Source organism: Alligator sinensis, unplaced genomic scaffold (assembly GCF_000455745.1).
Source record: "Alligator sinensis unplaced genomic scaffold, ASM45574v1 scaffold984_1, whole genome shotgun sequence".
Lineage (NCBI taxonomy): Eukaryota > Metazoa > Chordata > Crocodylia > Alligatoridae > Alligator > Alligator sinensis.
Genome location: NW_005842204.1, coordinates 1,226,836 through 1,249,881, shown reverse-complemented (window position 1 = coordinate 1,249,881; position 23,046 = coordinate 1,226,836). Strand labels below are relative to the sequence as shown.

Here is a 23,046-nt window from a genome sequence, read left to right as displayed (position 1 = left end):
AAAAAAAAAAAAAAAAAAAAAGAAAAAGGAATTTATACAGTAGTTGCTTTAGCAGCAGGTATCAGTAAGCACGTGACGTCTGCCATTTGCAGCACTGCTAATAGGAGGACATTACCAACACAACACCAATCGGTATGAAGGTTGAGATCTTGTACTCTTTGATGCTTGTTTGGAAAGGCTTTGAATGCAGCACAAAGGTAAACTTGAGAGTATTTCATGTGGATTCAAAACAGGGATTTTCACCAAAAGGTACTTAAGGAAGGTGTATTACTGGGAAATATCCCACAGTGAAGAACACTGCTGCTGTTTACCATCATACATAAATCATATAGTGCTTAACAGCATCTTTATTATTTCTTCCAAATCTTTTACTTTAATTCAATAGCAATGAACATCTTCAATTATACAATACAGTAAGCAAGATTCAGAGTCATCTCTTTCAGTGCCTGGCTGGCCTTCCCAGAACCACATATACCTCCTGGTCTCTTACACTACGCTTCTCTCTCCCCAGTTGTCAAATTTTAAACGTCAACCATCAGTTCCCAACGTATCTGGACACCATAGTAACTTGCCAAGACACCACCAAATGTAATGGTGCTTCCTGTTCTGTGTCTTTCTTTTTTTTAAATTTTTTAGTTTAAGTAAGCATCGGAAGCAGCACTGAGCAGATTCAGTTAAGAGACACTGACTGCTGCCTGTTCATTCCAAAAAGCAGGTTACAAGATTACAGGCAAAGTATTGGAGATCTGTCTTGGCCTAATTCATCCTCCATATCTGGAATCCTAGGCAGCAGAGCAGACCGGGTTAAACCCCAAAACTTCTGAGGTGACATATCCTTTTTTGTAGCTGTGAACTTCCACCCCATGTGACTGCCGCAGATTCTGCACTGGGCTATTGTCCATGCAAACCTACCAAAAGAAAGTTTTGACAGGAGTCACATAACCATTCACGGGAAAAACAAACAAACATTTTAATGAAACTGGAACATGATTAAGCAATCTGCTAAGCAGCAAATACTAGCATTAGTCTTTTTGAAAATTCAAGCCTAAGGGAGTCAGGTGCCCAATGCCCACTGTGTTTCAGTGAGACTGGAAGACTAAAAATTCGGTAATGGCCTGAAAATTTCAGTCCCAAAAGCTATTGTATCCACAGAAAGTAAAGTATTAAATATCATTTTTAAAAGGCTTTAGCAACAGTGTATTTAATCTGTATGGGTCAACAGAGGACTAACACATGATGCTTCACAAGAAGTCAATTGAATAAGCTAAAGACAAGTGACGGTCACAAGGAGGTACTTCCAAGAGAGAAAACAACGGCAGAGGGAGAGGGATCAAAAATGCACCTTAGTTGTACAGTCTATGATTTAGGACTCTCTCTATACAAGTGTTGAATCTGGGATTAACATCAGAAATAGCAAATATATATATACTAACCTTGATGTATAGAAATTCAATACATCTTATTAGCTGTACTAACAGGCATCAACTTTTAAAGTATTTGCAATTCCTAAAGGAATTCATGATTGCCTTAAGCTGGGTATGAGCTGAAACTACTTCCTTTACCTGAATTTGCTGTGAAGGAGCCCTGCAAACTGCATTTTAACATCCAACAGCACTGTCAATTCATGAACAACTTGACCACTTTAAATCTTCTCTGTCTTTCCCTTATTTGGCGGTGTACCACAGGCCATTCCTGCACCTGCATGGTTCAATACGCTATCTCCTCTGAGTGGGAGCAGCAGGGTTTGTTCCACCTGCAGACGCAGGCACGCTTCTTAAAATGCGTGGAATACAAATAGCCTCGAAATCAGACCATTATCCCAGCATGACATCATGCTCGCTTAGGAGGTGATTTTTTAAATAGTTTAGACAGAAATGAACATCTTTTATATTTTGAAAATAATTTTACCATCTGGAACAGCAGACTTATTTCACTGTAAATGTAAATCAACCTTTGAATGAAGAAGGGGATATTTCTATTTTTCAATTACTAAAGCAGTTATTAATCCAGTTCGAGGATTTGTAAAGCATTCTACATAAGAACAGCTGTACGTTCCTCCACATGCTTATCATCAAGGATTAGCGGAAAAGAAACATTATAACTTTTTTCTCTAGAATTTAGCCATTTATGCTACATGATTCCCCACTTAACTTGAAATGCTTTATTTGTGTTATCCAAACAAAGCTGCTCACCATGGAACTCATTATGTTGTCAGAGGTTTATGGTGAAAGTATTTTGCCAGAGAAACTCTTAGGAAATAAAGATCCATTTACCTGTTAGAGAAGCCAGATTGTGTAAACATTTTTTTTTAAGTTTTTTGGTAAACACCATCTGGTGCTTAGCCCACCCTGGCCACGAACAGGCATTCCAGAAATTTCTGAGAAATTTTCACCCCTAAAAAATGTTTTTCATAGATTCATAGGTGCTAGGGTCAGAAGGGACCTCAACAGATCATCGAGTCCAACCCCCCTGCCTGGGCAGGAAAGAGCGCAGGGGTCAGATGACCCCAGCCAGGTGCCTATCCAGCCTTCTCTTGAAGACCCCCAAGGTAGGGGAGAGCACCACCTCCCTTGGAAACCCATTCCAGATTTTGGCCACCCTTACTGTGAAGAAGTATTTCCTGATGTCTAACCTAAACCTGCTCTCTGTCAGTTTGTGACCATGGTTCCTTGTTACCTCAAGAGGCGCCCTGGTGAACAGAGCATCTCCGATCCCTTTCTGTGCCCCGTAATGAATTTGTAGGCAGCCACAAGATCTCTCAGCCTTCTCTTGCGGAGCCTGAAGAGGTCCAGTTTCCTCAGTCTCTCCTCACAGGGCTTGTCCTGTAAGCCCCTAACCATATGGGCGGTCCTCCTCTGGACCCTCTCAAGTCTATCAACGTCCTTCTTGAAGTACGGCGCCCAAAACTGGATGCAGTACTCCGACTGCGGTCTGACCAATGCCGCATAGAGGGGATGTATCACCTCCCTGGATCTATTTGTCATGTATCTGCTGATGCATGATAAAGTGCTGTTAGCTTTGCCGATGATAGGAGAGGGAGCAGTGCAGGCACTAGGCCTGCATCTGCCCCTTGTGCTTTCCAGTACCAGTCTACGGGAGGAGAGTTGAGCAATTAGACAAAGCCCCCGTATATTATGCAGACCAGACAGTTCCTCTACAAGTCCGCTTCCACACCTGCCGGCTTTTAAATCACTGCAGGGGTGGAAAGGGAAAACTGGCCGGGGCTAGGAATTGAGCTTGGGGACAACCTCCCTGGTCCTGCTGGCTTGGCAATCCCCATCCCTGCTAGCCCAGCTGGCAGGGTGGCAAGGCTGAAGCCTTCCTGAGCCCAGCGCTGCCATAGCTGCCCGCTGAGCAGTTCCTGGTTACAGGGCAGAGGGGCAGTAACAGTGGTGGCTGCTCTGCTCTACTCCCCTCCCCTCCCTTCCTGGATCAGATTCTTTTTTCCCCTCGCAATTTTTTCAGACCAGATGAATAAGACGACACAGCTCTGAGACTAAGTGCACCCAAAATTATACTTGGTGCTTTGGGTCAGGCTAAATAGACATAATATCAAAAGGTAAATGGAGGAGAGAAGAAAGACAGGAAAATGTGTCTACCAACCAAACTGTTTCTGGTAAACAATTTTTTTTTTGAAACCATGATAAGTGACTGGAGTTTCCAGACAATACTACCAATAACAGATCCTTAGCATGAATTACAGAGAGCATTCACAAAATATTATTTGGGTAAATAAAATAATTCTTCAAAAAACACTTTTTAAAAAGAGAAAATGGATGAGTGGTTTAAATAGCTCGAGAGAAAAATCACGAATCTTTTGCAACTTTGAGATTTAAAAGGAATGTTTCATTTACCTTCCTGTTCATTAAGACTAGGGACAGAAGTTGCACATGAACAGGTAAGTGATTGCAAACCAGTTCAGATCTGTAACACAACAGAAGCTCAGTGCACATAAACTGCTTTCCAAATGGTTGAAACCAGTTTAAGATAAACCTAGATGGATGTAGTAGCAGACTTAACTGATTTAGGTTAAATTGGCTTCATGAACTTCTATCCCAGATGCCCTCCAAATTCAAGCTAACTCGCAGTCCCCCAGCATCCCAGGATGCTTTGTACCTCTCTCGCAGGGTGGGCAGGCTAGCCTTGACCCAAGCTGTCTGCTCCAGCTGAGCAGGGAGGCGTGTTCTAGCACCCCTCAGCTTCTGGCCTGAGCCACTGCAGGCATTTGGTTTCATTTCTAGAATCAAATGAATATCTGTTCACTTGCTTATCAGTTCAATATGTGCAGCTTGGACTAAACCTGTGAAGACTGAATTGATTCAGCCTTGGGCTTTTTGACTGTTTGTACTTTGCCTTCCAGTAATTAAATGACTAAATGGGAATTAAAAAAAAAAAAAAAAAAAAAAAAATATCACAGTATCCATAGGCAGGGATAAATTTAAAACAGAATTACGAATTGCTACTATTTGCTAGTGAAACTTCTGAAGTATATTTCATAATACCAGAGTATATTATTAATCGAACGAAATGCTGTATTACCCAGGAAACCAGCTGTGCTCTGTAGAAGGTCGGCCATTCAGATTCAGGTTGCAGGCTTTATACACTGTAAGTGTTTCGTGGATATATCCATGAGGATTTACATATGCAGCCATAGGCCCACATAAGGACAAACTGCAACAGATAAGCGAGTCAGTAGTGTACTTTCATAGCTTCCAAGACAGATCATAATGCAAAAATCAGAGTTTCTGTTTTGGAAATAAAAACAACTCTAATTAACAGTAGCATAATTAGGACAGGGTAAGTGGGGCACCAGCTCCAGGTGCTGACTATTAGAGGTCCCTAGAATCACCCCCCACAGGGAGTCTGTGCTGCACAGGGTAGGGGCAGCCCTGCGCTATCCCACCTAGCTACAGGAACTGGACAGGGCAGCACTTCATCAGACCGTACATTTTGGGGGTGGGGGGCAAATGGGCCAAACTGAATGATGCTCCCATGTGGAAGTCTTTGCTGCTTTGCTGGAGTCAGGACAGCCCTGCACCCCATACATATGTACGGGGGAGGGAGGGGTTGTGGAAGAGGGAATGGGGCACCAGGATCAGCTCCCATGGATTGCAGCCACGGGGCTGCTGCCACTGGAGTTGATGCTGCTGCTGCCTGGGTAGGTAAGACTTCCATTCTCTTCTTCCATGCACCCTCTGACTCCGCCCCTGGTCTACAGTGATCAGCATATCTTCTGCTCCTCTGCCCGCCCCCCGCCCTGCTAATTAGAATCAAACCAGAGAAAAGAAACTGAAATTGTTCAGTTTCCGAATGCAATATAAGCTGCATAACAAAACTACCTAATCTGCTTGCAGAAAAGATTTATTGAGTTAAAGGTCTTAAAAACACAATGAAAATAGACCTTTATTAATTTAAAAGATTATTATCATTAATAGTTACTAACTTTTGGCTAAGTTTCATTCCAACCCTAAAATCTTTTGTCAGGGCTACTGGGAGCAAGTCCAATTTTGACTACCTGTTTGACAGGGGCTCCTAAGCTAATGCACATGTGTTTTCCTGAACAAGAATTTAAAAAAAAAGTATTACAATTTTAGTAAAATAAACTTATGCTTTAGTGAGCTTTGAATCAGTGCCCGTGTTTGTTCAAGATGACAAGTTATTAACTGCAGGGCTGACAGAACATTAGCAAGGAAAATACCTCACTTGAGTGGGTACCTCAGAGACATATAGCTTGTTAATACAAACTAAAGACAAAATAATTTATCATGTACTTTTATCAACTACCACCAAGTATCATCTTCCAACTAAAATAAATAGCATTCTCTTTATTTTGTCTTTAAATATGAGCAATGAGTGAAAATATGCATATTAATTTCATATGCATAATATGCATGACTTATATTAGTTTCAAGTCTTTAAACTGGGAATTAAGAAGTATCAACCCAACAGAACCTAAGGGTTCTGGGATCCATCATTTAATTGGCAGATAAGAAATGGGTTTCAATTACCATGGCAGCTTCTTATCTTACTGATAAAGAACAACCGTGGAGAATCTTATTTTGCTAAATGGAGAAATCGTTTAAAACTTCACATTATTGTACACGATGGACAGATATTAGTTATCCAAGATGAAGCTGAAGACAAGACCACCCAGCAATGGCAATATTTTTGAAAAAGTACTACACTGACATAGTTAATTACTGAGGACACTGGTAGCTCATGAATATAAAAGGAACGCACTGCATAGTACAACATTTTAGATTCTTCTGATAAGAATTTCTTATACCAAAATACACAAACTGCATTCAGTAGCTTCAAGTCACTGCTCATTAAAATGCAGAAATGAAGTATTTTGCAGACCTGCAACAGGAATTTTTTTCCTATTACTTACATAAAAATGCTTATTCCCCAAATTGTCACAGTAGATAACCTTCCTGTAAGCCTTTAAAAAGCACCATAATGAACTTTTAAAATTATAATTGTGTAGACTGGCTGACATCTGGGTTTGCTGAATTTTGTTCAGAAACAAAACCTTGTGTTATCTGGTTTTTGTTACATTTACTGATCATCTCAAAATGTCTTCAAAAGAAAAAAAACATGACCATGGGAGTTTTGGGAAAAGCAATAGTATGAATACATATCCAATTTTCATTCGCTGAAATGTGGATATAACCTAACAACTGAGGTTTACAACTCACCTGAATATTTCATTTTTGGTTGTTATTTCTGTGTCTTGACACTGCTTACAACAAAGAGACGTACACTTAAAAGGAAAAACAAACAAGAGAACTTCATTCATTTTCAGATATTCAACAGCACTGGAGGAATCACAACTTTCCCGTAATAAAAACAAAGGAAAAGGTTTTTAACTATGAAAGTCTAAGAAAATCCATAACCTGTAACTCTGGATATACAAGTAATCTTCATTTCCTCAAAAAGATTTTGTAAATTAAAATATATTGATTTTCCCCCCCTAAACATTTTTGACAGACTGTCACCTATAATTTCTAGGTAGTAAACCATGCAAAACCAATTTATCTAAAATATCACCTAGAAAATAAACATTTAAATGAATTTATTACAAACTTTATGCAGATATTTATTCCTAGGATGCAAAATATATACTTTTAGGGTAATGCTTTTAAAACGTTATCAGTGAAACGGTTTGAAAAAAACTTCTGGAATAAACTGTTACTTCAAGAGTCTTCCTTTGGAAAAGTCTCTGGCTGAACACTTTTTAACAATTTAATTAAACCCCAGGTTGCAATTCTGATCCAAAATAAGTTCCAACTCCCCATCTTCATTTATACACGCTACCCAAATGCATCTGCTTCTAACCTCACTTTATCTTATTTTCTATATCCTGCTCATTTCAACTTCTTGCTCGTTTTGTCTCCGCCTCTTGCCTTTGCTGGTATTTTTTGTGAGGCATTTTATATCTCGACTGTCCTGCTACAGCAGGGGTGGGCAAAATGTGGCCCACCAGCCCATTCTATCCTGCCCGTGGGGCCCCTAAAAAATTTAGAAAATTAAGTATTTGTCTGCCCCTGGCTGCCTATCATGCGGCCCTCAATGCCTTGCCAAAATTCAGTAAGCAGCCCTCCACCCGAAATAATTGCCCACCCCTGTGCTATAGAGTTCTTCAAGATCTACATACAAAAAACACTAGAGTGGGCTATTTATCAATAGCAGGCTAACTGCCCTTAACTCCCTTCAAATCCTTTTTCAAATGCACCTTTTTTGTTTTACCTCTCTTTCCCACCTCTCTCTCTCTCTACTCCTGTGGCATCTTCTGTAGCTCTGAGTCAGCTAAACCTGGTTTAAAATTATCATACTGTCAAGCTGCAGAAACATCCCCCCCAGACCTCACCTACACATTTCCTTAATTTTACTTTGTCTTCCCTTCTTATCCACCTCTTTCTGATGCCTCAGTCTATGCCAGTATGATTTATACTCTGTGTGTACAAGGAAAAAGCATACACATGATGCATTTTTATATAAATAGTAAATTATAGTTAATGGTTTATAATAAAATAAATCATCCAGGTTATACCTGTAAACTCCATAACAAGTGCAGAACATTTCATTTGCATCAAATGCCAAAAGAGCAATGGAGCGGATCCTAATCTCAGTTACATCACTGTAAAATCAGGCTCAAAATCTGTTAAATACATCTTTGTAAAGCAAAGCAAATTGCATGTTCAAAAAAATCAGAGCCCTCTTCAACAAATTAAATGCCTGTTTTAGCAGACCGTACATTACCAAATTAAATGCTATTTGGAGAAAGAGTTATCCACTTGGCAGTCTCATCACTCCAAATAATACAGCAATAGTTAAAAAGATTCATAGTTTCATTGTTTCTAGGGTCGGAAGGGACCGAGGCAGATCATCTAGTCCGCCCCCCTGCCATGGCAGGAAAGAGTACTGGGGGTCAAACGACCCCAGCAAGATGGTCATCTAACCTCCTCTTAAAAACCCCCAGGGTGGGAGCCTGCACCACCTCACTTGGAAGCTGGTTCCAGACCCTAGCCGCCCTGACCGTGAAGTAGCGCCTCCTGATGCCCAACTTGAACCTTCCCTCCGCCAGCTTGTGACCGTTATTCCTGGTCACTCCTGGCGGTGCTCGGGGGAACAGGGACTCCCCCAGTGCCTGTTGATCCCCCCTGACTAGTTTATAGCAGGCCACAAGACCCCCCTCAGCCGTCTCTTCTGGAGGCTGAACAGGTTCAGGTCCCGTAACCTTTCCTCATAGGACCTGCCCTGCTGTCCCTTGATCATGCGAGTGGCCCTCCTCTGGACCCTCTCGATGCTGTCCACATCCCTCTTAAAGTGCGGCTCCCAGAACTGGACGCAGTACTCCAGCTGCGGCCTGACCAGTGCCGCATAGAGGGGGAGGATCACCTCCTTGGTCCTGCTTGAAATGCATCTGTGGATGCACGACAAGGTACAGTTGGCCTTCCTAGCCGCCTCCCCACACTGCCGAGCCATGTTCATCTTGGAGTCAATAATGACTCCAAGATCCTTTTCCACCTCCGTGCTGACAAGAGGGGAGTTCCCCAGCCTGTAGGTATGGTGCCGGTTGTTCCTCCCCAGGTGCATCACCTTGCACTTGTCTGTATTGAACCCCATCCTGTTCTCCTCCGCCCATCCTTGTAACCTGTCAAGGTCCGACTGTAGCCTGTTGCTCCCTTCTATTGTGCCCACATCCCCCCACATCTTGGTGTCATCAGCAAATTTGAACAGGGTGCTTTGCACCCCCTCATCCAAATCACTGATGAAGATGTTGATCAGGGCGGGGCCGAGGACCGAGCCCTGTGGGACCCCACTGCCCTCATATAATAGTTTCCCACCTTGGGCCAGCACGGACATCTCTTAACACATCTACAACTCTAGGGATGGAAAAACTAAAGACTACAGTCAGCATTTATATTGTATGAGGGCAACTCAAGTTTCCTAGTATGTTTTGGGGGCAAACCATACTGTACTATCTTGTAGATAAACAAATCTTGGAAATTGCCTGATCAGTAAATTAGAGCATTTTAACAATTCCAGAACTACGAAGGGGATGATCACACTTTTAGGTGACGACAGAAGCCTCGCTGGAAAATAGAAGGTCCCGAATTCTCCTTTACACTATGATTATCTTTTAGGTCTTTCATGAGAAGTTAGTGCACACGGAAAGCGCAAGATTGACAGCTTTATCTTCTTTTGGCCACAGATCAGGAATAACAAAGGCAGTAGTAATACAAGCTTCCCTAGCTCTGCCTCCAACAAATAAACTACAACTTTGATTGAGTAGGTTTCTCTACTGGTTGAAAAAATAAATAGCTTGGTTTCTACGACCATTCTTATGACAAAGGAACAAGGAATGCTTACTCATTAGTAGGGCCTGGTTAAAAATAATGGGCCCAACTCACTAGTATCGTGGCCCAATTGTGGAGGGGGCTGCCATTTTTGTGCCCAGATTGTGGCACCCCTCCCCCCCTTAATCAGAAGGGGAATGTGGGGGGGGTGGCTGGAGTGGCCACAGCCCCTGCTTCCCACATGGGAGCCCTGTTGGGGTAGCACTGAGCACTTCCCTCCCGCTGCCTGCCTGGTGATGCACTGCCATTGCTGGCTGGGACAGGGATTGGGTGCTGCACAGCGGCACAGGCACCCCCAGGGCTATGGAGCCATTGTGTTTTGCAAAAAATATCGTGATATGGCTGCTTGCCAGGCAACTCCCTGGCAAGCAGCCATGTCGTTGTATTTCATTGCAAATCATATTTTTTTTTATGAAAAACCCGTAATTTCATGATTTTCATGAAAAATGCGAAATCAAGATTTAAACCAGGCTCTACTCATTAGGAACTGGAATGACTACTATTCATGCTGACCTCCATTAAATAATCAAATGGGGAAACACTCCAAATGCTATTAGCAATCTCTTGAACAAGCAGTCCATAACAGTTGCAAACTATTTAGTTTACAGGCTTTAACTGTAAGTATGTCTTTTCTTTGGAACTGTCAAATTTACTATTAGAAATGCTATATACTAAGTTTGGCAACACCTTACTTACAGAAGAAAGGTACTCAGGATAAGGCTGCTATCTTGGTCAGAAGGATTAGTTTCAAGGGCCATATCATATGTAATACTATACATTTCTAGTATATTAAATATATTAAGCCATGATTAAATATATGGCTTAAGCTCTTTTGACACTGAAATAGTACAGAGTCTAGAAAAGAACAGCATTTGGACTTCATTTTAAATCTGCCTTTTGTTACCCCATCTACATTTCTTTAATAGAATTAAAAACTGAAAAGAGATTGCTGGTCTCAGAAACTACAAAAGTGAAGTGGTCAAATGGCAAAGTAATAGCTCCTTCAAATACTAAATTACATGAGAAAAATAATGTAGCTTGCATAATTAGAAGGTTGTTTCATACTGCGCTTCAGCACTATACTCCATACTCTCATAATCCAATTTGATTTACACATACCATACTAAAAAAATGTCCATAATGTTAAAATAAAACATACCAGGGTCTGTGTATGTGGAAAGTACAGCACTCTTCCAATTACTGTATGTGTTTATTGTTATGCACATGCCACATTTTTAAAGCATTAGATACTTTGCCATTTGACCACTTACCTATAGCCACTCCTGTGTTACATGATCTAGGTTAAATTTCAGGTCCAGAAAACCTAGGTAACAAGGATGAGAAGGCAATTTTTCAATCGTCTAATAATATTCCTATTTTCAAACAATATTTTAAGGTAAAAATCCAATGTTTATTTAGCTTTGTCATTACTACAGGGATATATCAAACATTAAAAAGCAAATAAAGCTATCCAATTTATTACACTGTGATACTTAATTACCTAGTATTATACTGTGCATTCTGATTCAGTATTCCTGCCCAGAGCAGGGGCGTTCCACTCAATGATCTTTCAAGGTCCCTTCCAGCCCTTAATTTCTATGATATGATTCTATGCTATGACTCTGGAAGGAACTGTAGCAGCTGTATTAGGCTTGTAGCACCACCTCTTGGTTAGAGGAGTAGAAGAAAGTGTTGGAAAATAATTTTCAATGCACAACTGTCATATATCAAACTCGAATATGGGTTAAAAATATTAAACTGTTACCTCTTTGCTAAACCTAGCAAAGCAGCCAACTTCAACTGAACATATTTTCTATCCGAGGAAGCTCCTTAAAGGTAAGAGATTCCTCAAACCAGACTCTTATAACACAACTTACCAAAATGTTCTTCTTTTAGATTACACAAACTATAGTTGTTAAAAAGCAACAGACTTAAGAGAGTCTGAAAAGTAAGGGAGATACTTACTTTATTCATAATATCTAATTCACACCGTAGACGCTGAATTGCACTCCCTATTTTAAGCAGTTGAATACGTAATGAATCATCAATTGGCAGGCAAGCAGCCACTCTATAAGAAAAATCTGGAAGAAAAACACCACCAATTCTTACATTTTAAGAAATAAATAAAACTAATGCCTGCCTTTAATTTGGTCATCATTATATCTGCACTACTTCCTTTCTGCAAGTGGATAACATAGTTCTAATAAGAAATGGCACATTAATTGCTGCTGACTCGAATAACAACAATATGCATCTAAGTGCTGCCTCACAAGAAAGGTAAAGTATTTTCTGTATGCATTCTTTTTTGGTGGGTTGCTTTTTCAAATTTGTACCCAAACCCAATCCAACAACAGTTATAAGTTCCATTAATTATGCAATCAAGAGATTTTGGTTTTAAAAATTAAAATAAATTCAAAAATCGATTGCTTTTATCCAGGAACTGGAATTGAAATCGGCTCAAGCTACTTGACTTGTACCATAAACATAGTGGTAGACCAGGAAAAGAGGATAAGTATTGGTGTCACACACACACACACACACACACACACACACACACACACACACACACACACACACACACACACAGTTTCATTTTACCCTGACAGTGCATTTGAAATCTGGAGATTCCGACCATCAAAGCATTACTTTAGTGTGATTTATAAGAAAGTAAGCGCTGAAATATTTTGTATTAACCTGCAAACATGTTTTCAGTATATACAATTTCTTCTCGGTAATATTCCTGGGCTATCAAACAGGAAAAAATACTGTCACTGCATTTAACAAAATGAACCAAAGAGCAAACAATATTATTTTACAGTACCTATTGGATTTGATGGAAGAGATTCATCTTTAAGATTTTCATCCCACTCATGTAATTGCCTCTTGACTCTTTCCATCAGGGTTTCCTTTTGTTAGAAGAAAAGCCTAATTTAAATACACAGAAATTTCTGTTTTCTTAAAAAAAAAAAAAAGCAAAATTGGAAGTAAGTTATCTGCCCTAAATGGACGCTAGCTCTTAAAAAAGTTACCACAACTGCAGTTTAACTACATGCCTATGTTATTTTAAACTGAACGGAACATGCACAAACCCTAATGATTAGGACACTTATCTGGGAGGTGGAAACTAAATTTCAGTGCCCTCGCCTGCCTGTTTTAGGCCCTGTATTTGAATCTAAGTCTCCCCCTACCTCTTTATATCAGGTGGAACAGCTGCAACGTAAGAAACAGAAACCAATCTCAGAAAAGCAAACAGCCTGGTCATCCTACTGGAATATGGGAGACGGGAGTGTAAGTCCCTGGTCTGAATCAAGCAGAGAGCCTTAATCCTGTTTCCCATTTCCTGGCCCTAGCCACCACGCTAGTGAGTATTCTGGAGTGAAAATTTCACTTACTCTCTGATTCTGACCAAAAATTTGATCCTTGTTCAAATTCCATTAACTTCAATTGGGCCAAGATTTCGCACCTGGAGGAGCATGGGAAGAACTTGCATTGGTATAGCTAAGGTGCTTCTCAATATCCAAATACTATTTACGTTCGAGTGACTCAATATAAAATTGAACAAACTTTTCTGGAAGAAAAGGGTATAACTGCCTTAGCACTCATTTGTTATTAAAAAAAAAAAACACCTGTTAGGCTGAATCCTTAAATACTGCACTAGTTAGGAGCATAGTTTGATTGTTATGCCTAGAAAACAAAACATCGCAACTGAGCCCTTTAATAGCATGAGACTTGGGAGGGGAAAAAGGACAGCTCAAAGGCTTGGGTTAAAGAAGCCTACAGATACTCAAAAAACTTGAATCAAAATCCAAGCTACTGATTTGGAAGTAAACAAAAATCACTCTCTCTCTCTCATATTTTTGCATTAAATATTCGTCACTTTGCTAAGTTTACTTTAGAATGCTTATGTCGTGCATCCTAAAAAGTTGTGTTAGGTCTGAAGTCGGCACCAAACATGAAACAAAAAATCAGATATTTTTTTCAGTTCCTAATAATGAACTACTCAAATGCAGAAAACAGATTGTGGATTCCTGGTTTATACTTACAGCGTCATATAAAGAATAGAGCCACGGAGGCCAAGATGTCAAACTAGCACAGTGAAACTTCCTCTGGAACAGAAAACAGTTTAATTTTTAAACAAAAAGATTTTACTCATTGAACTGTAAAAGCAAATACAAGGAGGAAGAGAATCTGTGAAGGTACCTGTTTATTTAAAAAGGCTGTGAACTGATTTAGTCAAAACAAGCTATACCGTGGATTTATCAGCACTTTTCTAAAGGTTGCAAAACACCTGGTAAATACAGTGAAGCTCCTCAACACCCCGTAACAAACAAAATATAGATTTGCACATGAAGAAAGTGAGGAAGATAGCTGAAATCTCTTTTTTTAATGACAAAAAACCCCCAAAACAAACCAACAAGCAGGGCACCTTCAACTAGAAATCTAAACACATGTACAAAGTTAAAAGGAGATGTACATAATTCACTTGTTCCTTAGTCTCCTGTCATTTTTTGCAATCACTTGTTCATACTTTAAAATGGTTTTTCCTCCCCTGCTGCTAAATGAATGATGCCCACCACTAACTGGGAAACTGACTGACTACGCAGGGTACAGCATGAAACGAAACAGTATATAATCATGCCTTGTTAAATGCACAACTTCAAAAAAAAAAAAAAAAACCCGTGGAGAATCATGAGCTATACACCAGCAGCTAAGGTCATCTGTCATAGCTCTACTGGCATCAACAAAAAAACCAAAACGAAGATAGTTTTGTTTTAAAGAATTAGCAATGGAAGTGTTACTTGTAAAAAGTGCAGATAAAAATAGTTGGAAAGAAGTGTGATTTTAAGTTGCCAGTGTCCTCAAAAGACAAATTAACTAAACAAAAATATTTATGTTCAAGCCTAAACCTGAACCCAGATGTCTAGAGTCTAGCAAGGTGATCCCGAGACTGCTCTCCCCATAATAAACCAGGTATGGAATAAGGATAATTTATTTTAAATTAAAAAAAAACCACACAACAAAACTATCTAGTCATAAGTGCACCGCTCACACACTGGCTGAAAATTAGAAATGATTCCTATACCTATCTAAATATTTTCTCACTAAATATTTTCATGAATATATACCAATATCAGTCCTATTCCCCATCTGACAGAAACCTATTAAGCAATGGAGGAATTTTAGTATTCTAGCTAAGTTTAATTAAGTAGGGTGCAAAAATATTAAGAGCATCTGGAAAACTAAATTTAGATATGAAGAAGGGAAACGTTTCTCAGAAGAGGCAGAAATTATAATTATTTACTGAAGATACGAGTCACTTGACTGAACCTTATAACAAATAACCATGTAGAGGATAGGGATAAAGCAAAATACCACAGCAAGTTGAAATCAATGGAGCTATACCAATTCATACCAGCTATGATAGGTATACATAGGGAGTGAGCCTGTGTACTCTCAGTTCTTCCCACAAATTTCATTATAACCACTACATTACCATATATCACTGGTTGTTGGATAAATTCTCCTTGACTACAAAAACTGTCCGTAAATCTTAATTCAGCGGGGAAACGGTTTAAGAGCCTTGCAGCCCTTTGACTTCCTAGAGAACAAAAATACCTCCATTTTTCCCAGTATTTCATGACTTGCCACACATTTTTGTTCACTAACAATTCCACGCTTACTGAAGAAAAAACTGAAAAATACAAATAATCCTGAACAATTCTTGACCATGTTGGGAAATTAAAATAACGCAGGTTGGAAGCTATGTGGAACTCCGAAATCACTTTTGGAGGCAACTCAGCGGAGAGCTAAGGTTTGAATACTACTTAATGATCCCTTGCCTTCTCTCTATACGTGAATCTTGTCTCACACCATATCGATCCTAAGCCAGGGCTGGCAGGCCCACAAGACGAGGCGAGTATGTTATGAAAGATTATAACGTGACCGGTAGGGGTGTGCGAAATGGGCCGTATTTGATTTGGATTCGGCCCGAATCCGGGACAGTGATTCGATTCGTTGATTCGGATCACTGTCCCCAATTCGATTCGGCTGAATCCGAATCTGAAGATTCGATGCCAATTTGGAGAATCAGCAATTTGGCCATAGGCACAGCTTTAAATGTTTTTTCTACATACTTTGAGGTACCAGGCGCAGCTCGTGAATGTTGCGATGCTGGAGCGGATGAAGCATCCTACAGGAGCGTGGGGAGGCCCCCCGTGTGCTCAGCAGCGAACCCAGGAGTGGACCACAAGTACTTCCGGTCCACTTCCAGGTCTGCCAGGGAGCACACTGGGAGGCCCCACCCCCCGGCTTGGCGATCAGCCGCGGGGGACTCCGTGTGCCTCCCCAGACCCAGGAGGCACCAGTCACTGAGCTGGGAGGGGGTTTGTGTGTGGGGGAGGGGGCAGCACACTCACAAGTGGACTGGAAATGCTTCTGGTCCGCTTCCGGGTCTGCTGCCGAGCGCGCTGAGCCCCACATACTCCTGTGGGATGCTCCATGCGCCCCAGCGTCACAACGTTCATGAGCCGCCTGCTATTTTGAGGTATGTAGAAAAAAACATTTAAAGCTTTGTCTATGGTTGAATCATTGAATCTTTCCGAATCGATTAGAGGGGTTCTGATTTGATTCAGAGAGATTAAATGGTTTCCTGATTTGATTCAGATTTGGAGATTCAGCCACCAGATCAAATCAGTGTCTGAAGCTTCGCACAGCCCTAATGACCAGCTATAGGAATTTTATCACGAACCAGCACAGGTGCAAAAATCTGGCCCCATCTCTCATCTTCCACTTTGCCAAATGTTTAGGCACTCAGTTTTCTTCAGGGTTTTAACAATCTCCAGCCAAACACGAGCAGCTCCCAATGTAAAAGCTCACCCTTTCCCTTCTTATTGACTTTGATGACTTGCCTACAATATCCTGTTAATCTCACTGAGATGAACTCAGTGACTAAGTGAATTTTCAGCTCCTATGCACCTAAGCCACCTTTGAAAATAGCCCAGGTCAACATTTCAAAGGCTCTGCTGGTATAGCTATAATATGCCAGGAAAAGTATTTCTAGTGTCCACACTACTCATAGCTGCCCTCTGACCAAAATAAATTATGCTGGCAAAAAAGCAGCTCTGCTGTTATATGTGTATCTACACCTGCAGCATAACTGTATCTGCCATGAATCTCACCACAGCAGCACACCTGCAGATGGCCAATATTTTTGAAGCATCAAAACTCATGTCAATATGCCCTTTAATTTACTCACAAAGACTGTCATATCCCAGCAATGGAACTTCCTGCAGCATTCAAGTCTTCTGAAGCTTTCTCACCAAAACCAGCCTAATGAAGTTTCATTATTTTAATGCAAACTTTCTAATCAACCAAAAATTATACTACTTTTTGGAAAGATTTCATCTAATTAACTGTGGCTGGAAGGGCTCCCTATCATTTAGTGGATCCTCGGAAAAAGTGATAAGTTCCCAGGCTGTGTAGCTGGTGAAGAACAATGTAAAGTGAACTACTTATCAAACTACAATCTGCTTAATTCCACTGCCGTCTGCTCAACTCGTTTTTTCACTGCAAACAAGGCTTCTCCTACTGGTTGCCAAAAGAGAAGCAAAGGTAGTACAAAGACAAGTGCCTACCTCATTCAGCAGAGGAGGGGCAAGACCCAAGCACAGAGGACTTCCTCTGTGAGAAAGTATGAATTGAGATAAAGCAGGGGCATTGTACATCAGGGTAAGACAGGGCCTTACTAAAACGTCTACATCCCACCTTCCCAAAACCAATATTACTGCTCTCAAATTAGCACTAAAATTCAAACAACCTACACTAAATAACAGAATTTGCAGTGCTCTATTGCGGGAGTTGGCAACATACAGCCCATGGGTCAGATCCAGCCCATGAAGCTGGAGGGTTTTGCCTGTGCCCAGGGTAGAGCTGGGCAGTAGGGCTGCGCGAAACTTCAGCAGCCATTTCGTTTCGAAGGTGTTTCGACCCGTTTCAGCGCCCAAACCACTGATTCCGAATGGGAGACCAAGAAAAAGCTCCAAAACAAAATGAAAGCATCTGAAACGTTTTGGAAAATTTAGGAGTTTCGGGCTTGCAGGGAAACAAACTCAGAAGAGGGAGGGGGAAGGGTGGTAAGGACTGCTCTGATATCGACATCTGTAGCCGGCCAGTGTCCGTAGTCAGTCCCTGAGGTCCCTTCCAATCCCAGTGCTCTGGGGGAGGCACGGCAGCCTGCTGTCATCCCGCGCACAGGTCTGGGGGCCCGCACTCCCCCGGAAGGAGTCTGGCACAACCCTGCAGCCCTCCCGGGGGGGCACGGGCCCCCAGATCTGCGTGCGGGATGACAGCATGCTGCTGGCAAGTGATACGAGTTTTGCTTTAAACAGTTTGAGGTGCAGTTTCACAAAAACCCCTGCACCTATCTCCTTGAACCCTGGCAGGCTTTGTGCCTTTAGAAGAGGCTATCATCCCTGCAATTTTCATCTGAATCAGCCAAAAAATGAGAAAGTTATAGGTATTTTAGTGATTCCCCATTATAGTCTATGGTCGAATGTCCGAAATAGCATCGAAATTCCAAAAGAGTTTTGGCCGAATCAAACCGGGACAGTGATCCAAAACACCGAATCGAATCACTGTCCCCCCGAAACGGCTGAATCCGGCAGTACAGAACTGTGTGGGGGCTGGGCAGCTTCCATCTTTGCCTACGCTACTACTCCTTCTTGACTCCATTTCAACGTGGGCTGGGTCATTTCAGTGGCATGTCAGCAGCAGGAAGCTGCCTGCACCTATGCTGGTGCCAAGCAGCTGTACCCGCACTGCTGCCACTTCTCCCTGTGCTTTGTCCTGGATGCAGCATGGGCACAGCTTCCAGCCAGTGGAGAGCTGTGCCTGGACCAGGTATCTATAACCTGTATTGGTGCTGCCACCATTTCTCCCCTCCCCTCCCAGATGCAGCACAGGTGCAGCCTCCATCTAGTCGGAAGCTGCACTGGGGTCAGGCACATTCCAGATGTGCCCACGCTGCAACAGAGGCTGGGGGTGGGGAGGAGAAGGGGCAGCAACGCGGATACAGTTTGCAGATGTCCATCACCAGCACAGCTCCTTACTGACTGGAAGGTGCACCTGTGCCACAGCTGGGGGAAATGGTTGCAGTGCGGGTACATCTCCCAGCTACCGGTCTCTGGTGCAGGAGATGTTCTCCCTGCTGCTGACATGCCACTGAAGCCCCCGCTCTACTGTACCTTGCAATGAGAGACCTTACATTCACCTCAAATCTGGAAGAAAGTGAAAAATAAAAGAAAAAGAGAACTAACTGATGTTCTCAGCACGTTTATAAAAGATTCTCAAGTAATCCCTAGTAAGAGGAACTAACTATAAAAGCCCCTTAATAACACACATTAGTAACACACATCATTCTCTTCAATTTCTACCACTGTGACAAACAGAATTATTCTGTAAATATACCTTAGGACCCCAGTTTCTTAGCTTAGCTAGGCAGTATGCTTAAGTGCTAGCGCTAATATTAACATATTTCATGTGGATTTTTCTAAAAAGAAAAAAATCCACACAAGGAGATTCATCAGTAAAGCTAAAACATAATTATAATGGCAGAGTTTTATCAGGAAAATGTCTCTGTGCAAACACACCTCTACCCCTTCAAACCAATTTAGCAAGACAGACATACTTCCCTTAAAGTCCTGTAATTAAAATATATTATCTAATACTATATAAAATGTATAGCTGTCCATTGCTACGAGTTGATAAAACTACTTAATCTGCAGCAACAGCAGGAGGTTGATGTATACTGTCCCAGTTTGTGCATCTTTCTTTAAAGACGCATAGCTTGAACTTATATCGATTTTCAAAATGCCATAAAAAAAAAACCAAACAACAACAAAAAAAACCCCACAATTAACTTCTCACCTTTTGATATTTCTGCCACCTTTGATGTATATGTTGGTCCTGCCACACTGTAGGTCTGGAAGAAGGAAATATGTGGCATCTGTTGAGAGACTGCAGCTGTACTGCTGACATCGTGGAAGGCAGCACTCGCTCAGGAAGGATTTGGACTTTCGCCTGCTGGATTCTGATAAAGAAAAAATGCAAGTTTCAAAAGGCCAAGAGCTTGGATTCTACAGCCCACGTAAAAATGTGCAGTAGAACAGACCTCTATGGAGCACTGCAGATTTTCATATATGAAGCTGTTTAGTCTCTTAAAAATGAAAATGAAATACCATAGCAACTATACAGAATATACGTACTTTTGAAAGTAAACGGTGCCAGACCATACCTACAGCAAAGACAACGACGGCCACTGGACTCTGTTCCGGTACTGAATGTTGATTTAAGATGCATCAAACATATTTATTATTTTAAATCTCTACATTTTCCTTTGAGGCGAGGTGGGAGAATGGTAAAGAGACTTTTTCATAGCTCTGAAGGCGAATCTGTTCTGAACTCATGCCAAAGTCCGCCTCCAGCTGACCCAGTTGTAAATAGATATGTCATCATTCAAGCTGGGTAGGCACAGACCAGGGACGGGCAATTATTTCAGATGGAGGGCTGCTTACTGAGTTTTGGCAAGCCATCGGGGGCCGCATGACAGGCAGCCCAGGGCAGATTAATATTAATTTTCTAAATTTTTTAGGGGCCTGGCGAGCCAGATAGAATGGCCTGGCAGGCCGCATGTTGCCTGCCCCTGGCATAGACAGCAGAAGGTGATGCTGGCCACTTCACTCCCTTGAGTGCCACTTGGTACAGAAACTTGGTGTACACAAGCTCCAATGGGTTGCTCAAGTGGGCTTTGGCTCATGAATGTCTCTTTCCTAGATATTTTTACACAAGAATAGGAATGCCCAGAAACTACTTCCTAAACTCTCAGTGAAGATACTTTCTTCATTTTTACTTCTCACAGTTAGCTGCTTTGTCCATGAGACACATGAGACTTAGTGTCATCTACATTTTTAAGGACAAAAGATCCCTGAAAGCATGGCAATGACCAGACTAAAGACAAATCAGAAGTGAAAGCACAGCAAAATATTCTACCATCTCAGCATTATATTTTTAGATGTGTGTCTCCTCAAGTTCCTTTTGGTATTAAACTAATAGTCAGCTAATATGTTTGAAACCCTCAGAAAGGAAGTTTTAGCTGTAATGCAGTTTTCTATCTTTAAACCACAAGACTTAAGGTAGATTAGCTGGACTAGAAAAGTCAGCAGAAATACGATACCGTCACTAATCACCTCTTAATAACGGATTACAGACCAGGTCACCCACTCCCAAAAAAGCCCAAAGTACTGAAAACACTCAGGAGTACTTCTTAGTGGAAACTGTTTTTTGTTCTGTACTTTTAATGTTACTGTGCATAAAAATATGTAACTACATTTTCCAGTTTAAAAGTACATATTGCTTCAATTCAACCACAAATGCATCACATTTAGATTTGTGCTTTTCTTTGTTATGCTTTATGTGTATACTTATGAGAAACCACTGCTCTGACCCATGAATGCACATAACACCGTAAAAGAAGTCACTTGCTTGTGCAGTAACCGGAGGTCTCCAACCTGTGTCTCTTCCTATATTCGATTGTGGAGGCGTGCGCGCTCCACATAGCCAGAACCAGAGAATTCTTGCAAACAGTTAACACTTAGTCAGTGCATGCACACCAGTTACTTCGGTATTCTGTACCATAGGTATAAAATGGGCAGTGCAAGATGAACCACACCTTTTATTTCTTCTCCGCTGCAAATACCCAGAGCATAGTGGCACTGCAAGGAAAGAGGGAAGGAAGGTAGGGAGTGGAATATATGGGATATGTCTTATAATCCTATCAGCAGAGATAGGTAGTCATCTCTGTTAGTCTGAAATGAGACAGAAGGCAGAGTAGAGACACAGCTCATAGACTATGTAAACCAGAGATGCAAAGGCTTTCATAATCAAGAGTTCACTTTATCATCTGATACATAAGTTTTCATGAGCAAAAACTCACTTCATCAGATGATGCGGTGAGCATCTCTGATTCAGAATTCCAGCTGCTGCGAAGGTGAGTAGCTTGTTTCGGTGTGTATCCTTCTATGGTAACTAGGGATGTGAAAGGTTAAACAAGTCATTGTTTAACCAATAAACTTGGCAATAACTGGTTAGCTTTCCAGTTATCATTTAGTGTGGGGCAGGGTGCAGTCTGGAAGGGAGAGGGTGGGAAGGGAAGCTGTGTCCTGCCCCAGAAGGAACCAGAAGCCAGCAGGGGTAGCAGGAGGGAGGGAGGGAGGAGCGAGGGTGAGGGAAGGGAGAAGGGGACTGGTACCCCTAGCCTATGAGGTTAAAGAAGAAAACAGTGGGCAGCCTAATGACTCATCAATTAAACAATTAACTGATTGTTCACAGGTGCTCCCTTTCTCCCAGCATAGGGCTTCACATGGGCCGTGTTGTCTGGTGGGGCTAACCCCTTCACCCCCTGCCTGCTGTCAAAGGGCTTGGGGAATAGGTCCCAGCAGCAGCTGTGTCTGAGCTGCTGTGGTATTGGTTAACTATTTAACGGATATAATTAGAGGAGCTTAAACGGATTTTTTTAAATGATATTTATATCTCTAATTATACCCCCCAGTAAGTATGTCAGCTAAATTTGTGGGAGCTCAGAACCTTACTCCCATAGTGACTGGAGAAGTGTCCTGCCAAGGCAAGCATCTAAAGTAGATGTCTATACTAGAGGATAATATTTTTATAAATGTATGGATGGAATGCCATGTTACTCCCCTGATATTTCTAAAATGGCACTAGCCCTGGCAGAATGTGCGCAAATAACTTCTGTACAAGTTTATAACAAGGAAATATAACCCCAGATATCCATCCACCTTTAGAGCCGGTGCGTGGGAAATTCTCTCGGCCGGAAAGGCAAATAGTTCAAGATGGCCCACGGCCCCATGACATCTTAAAGACGAGCCATAAATTGATGCAAAAGAGCAGACAGAAACGTATCAGCAGAACCTTTTAAGTAACAGAAACTGATTTTGACACAAGCGCTAGGTAGTTAAATACATAACAGTGTAAAAGCACAGTGGAATAATTTCCCATTTAAAAAAAAATTACTACTTCATTAAAAAGTGATTTTTAGACCAGTGCTGTCTCTTTCCATTAAAAAAAAATCCAAGAATGAGATACTTCTGGTTGTCACTTCATGTGTCTT

At 41.4% G+C, this 23,046-nt stretch overlaps 1 protein-coding gene across 1 annotated transcript in view; it reads right to left on the bottom strand.

Annotated features, from left to right (window-relative positions):
• Nucleotides 1–6: 6 nt before the first annotated feature.
• Nucleotides 7–23,046, bottom strand: part of CRBN (cereblon) — a 63,863-nt gene continuing 40,823 nt past the window's right edge. Inside the window, exons 6-12 of the mRNA XM_025207691.1 lie at nucleotides 19,788–19,950; nucleotides 13,907–13,969; nucleotides 12,685–12,769; nucleotides 11,829–11,944; nucleotides 6,699–6,763; nucleotides 4,540–4,671; nucleotides 7–908 (exon numbers count right to left, since the gene is read on the bottom strand). Of these exons, the coding sequence (XP_025063476.1) occupies nucleotides 725–908; nucleotides 4,540–4,671; nucleotides 6,699–6,763; nucleotides 11,829–11,944; nucleotides 12,685–12,769; nucleotides 13,907–13,969; nucleotides 19,788–19,950 (808 nt within the window). The 3' untranslated portion in view covers nucleotides 7–724. The remainder of the gene's footprint in view (nucleotides 909–4,539; nucleotides 4,672–6,698; nucleotides 6,764–11,828; nucleotides 11,945–12,684; nucleotides 12,770–13,906; nucleotides 13,970–19,787; nucleotides 19,951–23,046) is intronic.